We start from the raw sequence: 12,500 nt of genomic DNA, 5'->3' as shown, positions 1-12,500 counted from the left end.
CTAGAGATAGACACAGCCCTGAGGACCACTAGAGGTAGACACAGCCCTGAGGATCACTAGAGATAGAAACAGCCCTGAGGACCACTAGAGGTAGACACAGCCCCGAGGATCACTAGAGATAGACACAGCCCTGAGGACACAGCCCTGAGGACACAGCCCTGAGGATCACTAGAAGTAGACACAGCCCCGAGGATCACTAGAGGTAGACACAGCCCCGAGGATCACTAGAGGTAGACACAGCCCCGAGGACCCTTAGAGATAGACACAGCCCTGAGGATCACTAGAGATAGACACAGCCCCGAGGACCCTTAGAGATAGACACAGCCCTGAGGATCATTAGAGATAGACACAGCACTGAGGATCACTAGAGGTAGACACAGCCCTGAGGATCACTAGAGATAGACACAGCCCTGAGGATCACTAGAGGTAGACACACAGCCCTGAGGACCACTAGAGGTAGACACACAGCCCTGAGGATCACTAGAGGTAGACACACAGCCCTGAGGACCACTAGAGGTAGACACAGCCCGAAGGACCACTAGAGGTAGACATACAGCCCTGAGGATCACTAGAGGTAGACACAGCACCTATCATACTACTACGACTGACCCTGTACAACAACACCAATCATACTACTGACCCTGTAAAACAACACCTATCATACTACTATGACTGACCCTGTAAAACAACACCTATCTTACTACTATGATTGACCCTGTACAACAACACCTATCATACTACTGACCCTGTAAAACAACACCTATCATACTACTATGACTGACCCTGTACAACAACACCTATCATACTACTATGACTGACCCTGTTAAACAACACCTATCATACTACTATGACTGACCCTGTAAAACAACACCTATCTTACTACTATGACTGACACTGTACAACAACACCTATCATACTACTATGACTGACCCTGTAAAACAACACCTATCATACTACTATGACTGACCCTGTACAACAACACCTATCATACTACTATGACTGACACTGTACAACAACACCTATCTTACTACTGACCCTGTAAAACAACACCTATCATACTACTATGACTGACCCTGTAAAACAACACCTATCTTACTACTATGACTGACACTGTACAACAACACCTATCTTACTACTGACCCTGTAAAACAACACCTATCATACTACTATGACTGACCCTGTAAAACAACACCTATCATACTACTATGACTGACCCTGTAAAACAACACCTATCATACTACTATGACTGACCCTGTTAAACAACACCTATCATACTACTATGACTGACCCTGTTAAACAACACCTATCATACTACTATGACTGACCCTGTAAAACAACACCTATCATACTACTATGACTGACCCTGTAAAACAACACCTATCATACTACTATGACTGACCCTGTAAAACAACACCTATCATACTACTATGACTGACCCTGTAAAACAACACCTATCATACTACTATGACTGACCCTGTAAAACAACACCTATCATACTACTGACCCTGTAAAACAACACCTATCATACTACTATGACTGACCCTGTAAAACAACACCTATCATACTACTATGACTGACCCTGTAAAACAACACCTATCATACTACTATGACTGACCCTGTAAAACAACACCTATCATACTACTATGACTGACCCTGTACAACAACACCTATCATACTACTATGACTGACACTGTACAACAACACCTATCTTACTACTGACCCTGTAAAACAACACCTATCATACTACTATGACTGACCCTGTAAAACAACACCTATCTTACTACTATGATTGACCCTGTACAACAACACCTATCATACTACTATGACTGACCCTGTAAAACAACACCTATCTTACTACTATGACTGACACTGTACAACAACACCTATCTTACTACTGACCCTGTAAAACAACACCTATCATACTACTATGACTGACCCTGTAAAACAACACCTATCATACTACTATGATTGACCCTGTAAAACAACACCTATCATACTACTATGACTGACCCTGTAAAACAACACCTATCATACTACTATGACTGACCCTGTTAAACAACACCTATCATACTACTATGACTGACCCTGTAAAACAACACCTATCATACTACTATGACTGACCCTGTTAAACAACACCTATCTGGTGTGTTACAATAAAAACGTGGTTTTGTTTTTACACACACACACACACACACACACACACACACACACACACACACCATTGTGTTTACGGTAAAGTTGGGTGTGTTGTCTCTCTCTCTCTCTCTCTCACCCCCCCCCCCCCCCCCCCCCGTTGTGTTTGCGGTAAGGTAGGTAGTGTTGTCTCTCCCCCCCCCCCCCCCCCGTTGTGTTTGGGGTAAAGTAGGTAGTGTTGTCTCTCCCCCCCCCCCGTTGTGTTTGGGGTAAAGTAGCGAGTGTTGTCTCTCACCCCCCCCCCCCCCGTTGTGTTTGGGATAAAGTAGGTAGTGTTGTCTCTCCCCCCCCCCCCCCGTTGTGTTTGGGGTAAAGTAGCGAGTGTTGTCTCTCACCCCCCCCCCCCCCCCCCCCGTTGTGTTTGCGGTAAGGTAGGGAGTGTTGTCTCTCACCCCCCACCCCGTTGTGTTTGCGGTAAAGTAGCGAGTGTTGTCTCTCCCCCCCACCCCGTTGTGTTTGCGGTAAAGTAGCGAGTGTTGTCTCTCCCCCCCACCCCCCCCCCCCGTTGTGTTTGGGGTAAAGTAAGGAGTGTTGTCTCTCTCCTCAGTGTTGAAGCTGTTGAAGATGGCTATAGTGTTGTGTTGTCTCTCCCCCCACCCCGTTGTGTTTGGGGTAAAATAGAGAGTGTTGTCTCTCACCCCCCCCCCCCCCCCCCCCCCCCCCCGTTGTGTTTGCGGTAAAGTAGCGAGTGTTGTCTCTCCCCCCCACCCCGTTGTGTTTGGGGTAAAGTAGGTAGTGTTGTCTCTCCCCCCCACCCCGTTGTGTTTGGGATAAAGTAGGGAGTGTTGTCTCTCTCCTCAGTGTTGTTGTAGCTGTTGACGATGGCTATAGTGTTGTGTTGTCTCTCACCCCCCCCCCCCCCCCCGTTGTGTTTGGGGTAAAGTAGCGAGTGTTGTCTCTCCCCCCCACCCCGTTGTGTTTGGGGTAAAGTAGGTAGTGTTGTCTCTCCCCCCCACCCCGTTGTGTTTGCGGTAAAGTAGCGAGTGTTGTCTCTCCCCCCCACCCCGTTGTGTTTGGGATAAAGTAGGTAGTGTTGTCTCTCACCCCCCCCCCCCCCCAGTTGTGTTTGGGGTAAAGTAGGTAGTGTTGTCTCTCACCCCCCACCCCGTTGTGTTTGGGGTAAAGTAAGGAGTGTTGTCTCTCTCCTCAGTGTTGAAGCTGTTGAAGATGGCTATAGTGTTGTGTTGTCTCTCTCCTCAGTGTTGAAGCTGTTGAAGATGGCTAGTGTTGTGTTGTCTCTCTCCTCAGTGTTGAAGCTGTTGAAGATGGCTATAGTGTTGTGTTGTCTCTCTCCTCAGTGTTGAAGCTGTTGAAGATGGCTATAGTGTTGTGTTGTCTCTCGCCTCAGTGTTGAAGCTGTTGAAGATGGCTATAGTGTTGTGTTGTCTCTCTCCTCAGTGTTGAAGCTGTTGAAGATGGCTATAGTGTTGTGTTGTCTCTCTCCTCAGTGTTGAAGCTGTTGAAGATGGCTATAGTGTTGTGTTGTCTCTCTCCTCAGTGTTGGAGCTGTTGAAGATGGCTATAGCGTTGTGTTGTCTCTCGCCTCAGTGTTGAAGCTGTTGAAGATGGCTATAGTGTTGTGTTGTCTCTCTCCTCAGTGTTGGAGCTGTTGAAGATGGCTATAGTGTTGTGTTGTCTCTCTCCTCAGTGTTGAAGCTGTTGAAGATGGCTACAGGGATGAGAGCTCTTCTGGACACGGTCATGCAGGCTTTGCCACAGGTAACGTACGCATGTGTGTGTGTGTGTGTGTGTGTGTGTGTGTGTGTGTGTGTGTGTGTGTGTGTGTGTGTGTGTGTGTGTGTGTGTGTGTGTGTGTGTGTGTGTGTGTGTGTGTGTGTGTGTGTGTGTGTGTGTGTGTGTGTGTGTGTGTGTGTGTGTGTGTGTACTGTACCTGACCGTGTGTATGTGTACTGTACCTGACCGTGTGTGTAATATCTAACATCCTGTCGTTCTCTCTAGGTGGGGAATCTGGGTCTGCTCTTCATGTTGCTGTTCTTCATCTACGCAGCACTGGGAGTTGAGCTGTTTGGGAAACTGGGTCAGTCACACTATCTCTACCTCCCTCTCTCCCTCTCTCTTTCTCTCTCTTTCTCTCTCTCTCTCTCTGTCTCTCTCTCTCTCTCTGTCTCTCTCTTTGTCTCTCACTCACTCTCTCTCTCTCTCTCTCCCTCTCTTTGTCTCATTCTCTGTCCCTCTCTCTGTCTCTCTTTCTCTCTCTCTCTCTTGCTGCCGCAGTTAAAGTTTCAGCGAATACACTCACCACTGCAGTCACGAATCACCAAATACTTTTTCTCACAATCTCTTTCTCTCTCTCTCTCCTTCTCTCTGTCTCTCCCTCTCTCTGTCTCTTTCTTTCTCTCTCTCTCTATGTCTCTCTCTATGTCTATGTCTCTCTTTCTGTATCTCCCTCTCTGTCTCTCTGTCTCTCTCTCTCTCTGTCTCTCCCTCTCTGTCTGTCTCTCTCTCTCTCTCTCCTTCTCTCTCCCTCTTTCTCTCTGTCTGTCTCTCTCTGTCTCTTTCTTTCTCTCTCTCTGTCTCTGTCTCTCTTTCCCTCTCTCTATCTCTCTCTCTCTCTCTTTCTCTCTCTCTCTCTCTCCCTCTCTCTGCAGCTCCCTCTCTCTGTCTCTCTCTCCCTCTCTCTGTCTCTCCCTCTCTCCGTCTCTTACTCTCTCTGTCTCTCTCTCTATATATCTGTTTCTCCCTCTGTGTCTCTCCCTCTCTCTCTCTCTAACACACTTTGGAAGGTATTTAGTTGACCGTGTATTTTTCTCTACTCTGGGGGATTTTAAGAGAGAATAGTATAGGATGAATCTGTATTAGAGAGTAGGGCTGGAGGAGAAGAGAATAGTATAGGATGAATCTGTATTAGAGAGTAGGGCTGGAGGAGAAGAGAATAGTATAGGATGAATCTGTATTAGAGAGTAGGGCTGGAGGAGAAGAGAATAGTGTAGGATGAATCTGTATTAGAGAGTAGGGCTGGAGGAGAAGAGAGTAGTATAGGATGAATCTGTATTAGAGAGTAGGGCTGGATGAGAAGAGACAGAGATAATAGTATAGGATGAATCTGTATTAGAGAGTGGGGCTGGAGGAGAAGAGAATAGTATAGGATGAATCTGTATTAGAGAGTAGGGCTGGAGGAGAAGAGACAGCGAGAATAGTATAGGATGAATCTGTATTAGAGAGTAGGGCTGGAGGAGAAGAGACAGAGAGAATAGTATAGGATGAATCTGTATTAGAGAGTAGGGCTGGAGGAGAAGAGACAGAGAGAATAGTATAGGATGAATCTGTACTAGAGAGTAGGGCTGGAGGAGAAGAGAATAGTATAGGATGACTCTGTATTAGAGAGTAGGGCTGGGGGAGAAGAGAATAGTATAGGATGAATCTGTATTAGAGAGTAGGGCTGGAGGAGAAGAGACAGAGAGAATAGTACAGGATGAATATGTATTAGAGACTAGGGCTGGAGGAGAAGAGAATAGTATAGGATGAATCTGTATTAGAGAGTAGGGCTGGAGGAGGAGAGAATAGTACAGGATGAATCTGTATTAGAGAGTAGGGCTGGAGGAGAAGAGACAGAGAGAATAGTACAGGATGAATCTGTACTAGAGAGTAGGGCTGGAGGAGAAGAGAATAGTATAGGATGAATCTGTATTAGAGAGTAGGGCTGGAGGAGAAGAGACAGAGAGAATAGTATAGGATGAATCTGTATTAGAGACTAGGGCTGGAGGAGAAGAGAATAGTATAGGATTAATCTGTATTAGAGAGTAGGGCTGGAGGAGAAGAGAATAGTATAGGATTAATCTGTATTAGAGAGTAGGGCTGGAGGAGAAGAGACAGAGAGAATAGTATAGGATGAATCTGTATTAGAGGGTAGGGCTGGAGGAGAAGAGAATAGTATAGGATGAATCTGTATTAGAGAGTAGGGCTGGAGGAGGAGAGAATAGTACAGGATGAATCTGTATTAGAGAGTAGGGCTGGAGGAGAAGAGAATAGTATAGGATGAATCTGTATTAGAGAGTAGGGCTGGAGGAGGAGAGAATAGTACAGGATGAATCTGTATTAGAGAGTAGGGCTGGAGGAGAAGAGACAGAGAGAATAGTACAGGATGAATCTGTACTAGAGAGTAGGGCTGGAGGAGAAGAGAATAGTATAGGATGAATCTGTATTAGAGAGTAGGGCTGGAGGAGAAGAGACAGAGAGAATAGTATAGGATGAATCTGTATTAGAGACTAGGGCTGGAGGAGAAGAGAATAGTATAGGATTAATCTGTATTAGAGAGTAGGGCTGGAGGAGAAGAGAATAGTATAGGATTAATCTGTATTAGAGAGTAGGGCTGGAGGAGAAGAGACAGAGAGAATAGTATAGGATGAATCTGTATTAGAGGGTAGGGCTGGAGGAGAAGAGAATAGTATAGGATGAATCTGTATTAGAGAGTAGGGCTGGAGGAGGAGAGAATAGTACAGGATGAATCTGTATTAGAGAGTAGGGCTGGAGGAGAAGAGAATAGTATAGGATGAATCTGTATTAGAGAGTAGGGCTGGAGGAGAAGAGACAGAGAGAATAGTACAGGATGAATCTGTACTAGAGAGTAGGGCTGGAGGAGAAGAGAATAGTTTAGGATGAATCTGTATTAGAGAGTAGGGCTGGAGGAGCAGAGAATAGTATAGGATGAATCTGTATTAGAGAGTAGGGCTGGAGGAGAAGAGAATAGTATAGGATTAATCTGTATTAGAGAGTAGGGCTGGAGGAGAAGAGACAGAGAGAATAGTATAGGATGAATCTGTATTAGAGAGTAGGGCTGGAGGAGAAGAGAATAGTATAGGATGAATCTGTATTAGAGAGTAGGGCTGGAGGAGAAGAGACAGAGAGAATAGTATAGGATGAATCTGTATTAGAGAGTAGGGCTGGAGGAGAAGAGAATAGTATAGGATGAATCTGTTTCAGAGAGTAGGGCTGGAGGAGAAGAGAATAGTATAGGATGAATCTGTATTAGAGAGTAGGGCTGGAGGAGGAGAGAATAGTACAGGATGAATCTGTATTAGAGAGTAGGGCTGGAAGAGAAGAGACAGAGAGAATAGTACAGGATGAATCTGTACTAGAGAGTAGGGCTGGAGGAGAAGAGACAGAGAGAATAGTATAGGATGAATCTGTATTAGAGAGTAGGGCTGGAGGAGAAGAGACAGAGAGAATAGTATAGGATGAATCTGTATTAGAGAGTAGGGCTGGAGGAGAAGAGAATAGTATAGGATGAATCTGTATTAGAAAGTAGGGCTGGAGGAGGAGAGAATAGTATAGGATGAATCTGTATTAGAGAGTAGGGCTGGAGGAGCAGAGACAGAGAGAATAGTATAGGATGAATCTGTATTAGAGAGTAGGGCTGGAGGAGGAGAGAATAGTATAGGATGAATCTGTATTAGAGAGTAGGGCTGGAGGAGAAGAGACAGAGAGAATAGTATAGGATGAATCTGTATTAGAGAGTAGGGCTGGAGGAGAAGAGACAGAGAGAATAGTATAGGATGAATCTGTATTAGAGAGTAGGGCTGGATGAGAAGAGACATAGATAATAGTATAGGATGAATCTGTATTAGAAAGTAGGGCTGGAGGAGAAGAGAATAGTATAGGATGAATCTGTATTAGAGAGTAGGGCTGGAGGAGAAGAGACAGAGAGAATAGTACAGGATGAATCTGTACTAGAGAGTAGGGCTGGAGGAGAAGATAATAGTTTAGGATGAATCTGTATTAGAGAGTAGGGCTGGAGGAGAAGAGAATAGTGTAGGATGAATCTGTATTAGAGAGTAGGGCTGGAGGAGGAGAGAATAGTACAGGATGAATCTGTATTAGAGAGTAGGGCTGGAGGAGAAGAGACAGAGCAGACGGATCACAGTGTTCATAAATGCAGCTGAGTTAGAGCAGACAGATCACATGACTACATCTGAGTTAGAGCAGACAGATAACATAGCACATGACTACAGCTGAGTTAGAGCAGACAGGTCACAGATCACATGGCTACAGCTGAGTTAGAGCAGACAGATCACAGTGTTCATGACTACAGCTGAGTTAGAGCAGACGGATCACAGATCACATGACTACAGCTGAGTCAGAGCAGACAGATCACAGTGTTCATGACTACAGCTGAGTTAGAGCAGACATATCACAGTGTTCATGACTACATCTGAGTTAGAGCAGACGTATCACAGATCACATGACTACAGCTGAGTTAGAGCAGACAGATCACAGATCACATGACTACAGATAAGTTAGAGCAGACAGATCACAGTGTTTATGACTACAGCTGAGTTAGAACAGACAGATAACAGATCACATGACTACATATGAGTTAGAGCAGACGGATCACAGATCACATGACTACAGCTGAGTTAGAACAGACGGATCACAGATCACATGACTACAGCTGAGTTAGAGCAGACAGATCACAGATCACATGACTACAGCTGAGTTAGAGCAGACAGATCACAGTGTCCATGACCACAGCTGAGTTAGAGCAGACAGATCACAGATCACATGACTACATCTGAGTTAGAGCAGACAGATCACAGATCACACGACTACATCTGAGTTAGAGCAGACGGATCACAGTGTTCATGACTACATCTGAGTTAGAGCAGACAGATCACATATAACACGACTACAGCTGAGTTAGAGCAGACGGATCACAGATCACATGACTACATCTGAGCTAGAGCAGACGGATCACAGATCACATGACTACAGCTGAGTTAGAGTAGACAGATCACAGATCACATGACTACATCTGAGTTAGAGCAGACAGATCACAGATCACATGACTACAGATAAGTTAGAGCAGACAGAACACAGTGTCCATGACCACAGCTGAGTTAGAGCAGACGGATCACAGATCACATGACTACAGCTGAGTTAGAGCAGACAGATCACAGATCACATGACTACAGCTGAGTTAGAGCAGACAGATCACAGTGTCCATGACCACAGCTGAGTTAGAGCAGACATATCACAGATCACACGACTACATCTGAGTTAGAGCAGACGGATCACAGATCACATGACTACAGCTGAGTTAGAACAGACGGATCACAGATCACATGACTACAGCTGAGTTAGAGCAGACAGATCACAGATCACATGACTACAGCTGAGTTAGAGCAGACAGATCACAGATCACATGACTACAGCTGAGTTAGAGCAGACAGATCACAGTGTCCATGACCACAGCTGAGTTAGAGCAGACAGATCACAGATCACACGACTACATCTGAGTTAGAGCAGACGGATCACAGTGTTCATGACTACATCTGAGTTAGAGCAGACAGATCACATATAACACGACTACAGCTGAGTTAGAGCAGACGGATCACAGATCACATGACTACATCTGAGTTAGAGCAGACGGATCACAGATCACATGACTACATCTGAGTTAGAGCATACAGATCACAGATCACATGACTACATCTGAGTTAGAGCAGACGGATCACAGATCACATGACTACAGCTGAGTTAGAGTAGACAGATCACAGATCACATGACTACATCTGAGTTAGAGCAGACGGATCACAGATCACATGACTACAGCTGAGTTAGAGCAGACAGATAACAGTGTTCATGACTACAGCTGAGTTAGAGCAGACAGATCACAGATCACATGACTACAGCTGCTGCCTGGCTCTCACTACTACAGTGATACACCGACTGGCTTCTTTTTTTCTAATCAAGACGTGTGTGTGTGTGTGTGTGTGTGTGTGTGTGTGTGTGTGTGTGTGTGTGTGTGTGTGTTACAGAGTGTAACGACAGTAATCCGTGTGAGGGTCTGAGTCGCCACGCCACCTTTGAGAACTTTGGGATGGCGTTTCTCACGCTGTTCAGAGTCTCTACTGGGGACAACTGGAACGGCATCATGAAGGTTGACCTGCTGACACACCTGTTACTACTGACACACCTGTTAATACTGACACACCTGTTACTACTGACACACCTGTTACTACCGACACACCTGTTACTACTGACACACCTGTTAATGAACACACCTGTTACTACTGACACACCTGTTACTACTGACACACCTGCTACTACTGATACACCTGTTACTACTGACACACCTGTTACTACTGACACACCTGTTACTACCGACACACCTGTTACTACTGACACGCCTGCTACTACTGACACATCTGTTACTACTGACACACCTGTTACTACTGACATACCTGTTACTACTGACACACCTGTTACTGCTGACACATCTGTTACTACTGACACACCTGTTACTACTGACACACCTGTTACTACTGACACACCTGTTACTACAGACACACCTGTTACTACCGACACACCTGTTACTACTGACACACCTGATACTACTGACACACCTGATACTACTGACACACAGACACACCTGTTACTACTGACACACCTGCTACTACCGACACACCTGTTACTACTGACACACCTGCTACTACCGACACACCTGTTACTACTGACACACCTGCTACTACTGACACACCTGTTACTACTGACACACCTGATACTACTGACACACCTGATACTACTGACACACAGACACACCTGCTACTACTGACACACCTGTTACTACTGACACACCTGATACTACTGACACACCTGATACTACTGACACACAGACACACCTGTTACTAATGACACACCTGTTACTACTGACACACCTGCTACTACTAACACACCTGTTACTACTGACACACCTGTTACTACCGACACACCTGTTACTACCGACACACCTGTTACTACTGACACACCTGCTACTACCGACACACCTGTTACTACTGACACACCTGCTACTACTGACACACCTGTTACTACTGACACACCTGTTACTACTGACACACCTGTTACTACTGACACACCTGCTACTACTAACACACCTGTTACTACTGACACACCTGTTACTACTGACACACCTGTTACTACTGACACACCTGTTACTACTGACACACCTGTTACTACCGACACACCTGTTACTACCGACACACCTGTTACTACCGACACACCTGTTACTACTGACACACCTGTTACTACCGACACACCTGTTACTACTGACACACCTGTTACTACCGACACACCTGTTACTACCGACACACCTGTTACTACCGACACACCTGTTACTACTGACACACCTGTTACTACTGACACACCTGTTACTACTGACACACCTGCTACTACTGACACACCTGTTACTACTGACACACCTGTTACTACTGACACACACACACACACACACACACACCTGTTACTACTGACACACCTGCTACTACTGACACACCTGTTACTACTGACACACCTGTTACTACTGAAACACCTGTTACTACTGACACACCTGCCTCTGCTGACACACACACACACACACACACACACACACACACACACACACACACACACCTGTTACTACTGACACACCTGCTACTACCGACACACCTGTTACTACTGACACACCTGTTACTACCGACACACCTGTTACTACTGACACACCTGCTACTACTGACACACCTGTTACTACTGACACACCTGCTACTACTGACACACCTGTTACTACTGACACACCTGTTACTACTGACACACACACACACACACACACACACCTGTTACTACTGACACACCTGCTACTACTGACACACCTGTTACTACTGACACACCTGTTACTACTGAAACACCTGTTACTACTGACACACCTGCTACTACTGACACACCTGTTACTACTGACACACCAGTTACTACTGACACACCTGCTAATACTGACACACCTGTTACTACTGACACACACACACACCTGTTACTACTGACACACCTGCTACTACTGACACACCTGTTACTACTGACACACCTGTTACTACTGAAACACCTGTTACTACTGACACAAACTCTTATAGAGGCCCATTTCTCCATTTCTCCCTCTTTCTCTCTCGCTCTCTCTCTCTCTCCCTCCCTCTCTCCCTCTTTCTCTCTCTCTCTCTCTCCCTCCCTCCCTCTCTCCATCCCTCTCTCCCTCTTTCTCTCTCTCTCTCTCTCTCTCCCTCCTTCCCTCCCTCCCTCCCTCCCCACATCCAGGACACGCTGCGTGAGTGTCGTCCAGAGGAGCGCTCCTGTCTGACCTACCTTCCTCTGATGTCTCCGGTCTACTTCGTGACCTTCGTCCTCATGGCCCAGTTTGTGCTGGTCAACGTGGTGGTGGCGGTGCTGATGAAACACCTGGAGGAGAGCAACAAGGAAGCCAAGGAGGACGCAGAGATGGACGCCGAGATCGCGCTGGAGATGGAGAGAGCTAGACGTCTTAGCTCCGCCTC

General features: G+C 45.9%; 1 protein-coding gene across 1 annotated transcript in view; it reads left to right on the top strand.

The window, feature by feature from the left end:
* Nucleotides 1–12,500, top strand: part of LOC139365258 (voltage-dependent T-type calcium channel subunit alpha-1H-like) — a 102,666-nt gene that overhangs the window by 77,492 nt on the left and 12,674 nt on the right. The window contains exons 30-33 of the mRNA XM_071102764.1: nt 3,842–3,912; nt 4,153–4,231; nt 9,969–10,090; nt 12,265–12,500. The exon at nt 12,265–12,500 is cut by the window's right edge and continues 58 nt beyond it. Coding sequence (XP_070958865.1) covers nt 3,842–3,912; nt 4,153–4,231; nt 9,969–10,090; nt 12,265–12,500 — 508 coding nt within the window. The remainder of the gene's footprint in view (nt 1–3,841; nt 3,913–4,152; nt 4,232–9,968; nt 10,091–12,264) is intronic.

Source organism: Oncorhynchus clarkii, chromosome 13, assembly GCF_045791955.1.
Source record: "Oncorhynchus clarkii lewisi isolate Uvic-CL-2024 chromosome 13, UVic_Ocla_1.0, whole genome shotgun sequence".
Classification (NCBI taxonomy): domain Eukaryota; kingdom Metazoa; phylum Chordata; class Actinopteri; order Salmoniformes; family Salmonidae; genus Oncorhynchus; species Oncorhynchus clarkii.
Note: the sequence above shows the minus strand (reverse complement) of the source record. Positions and strands in the feature narration are given on the sequence as shown.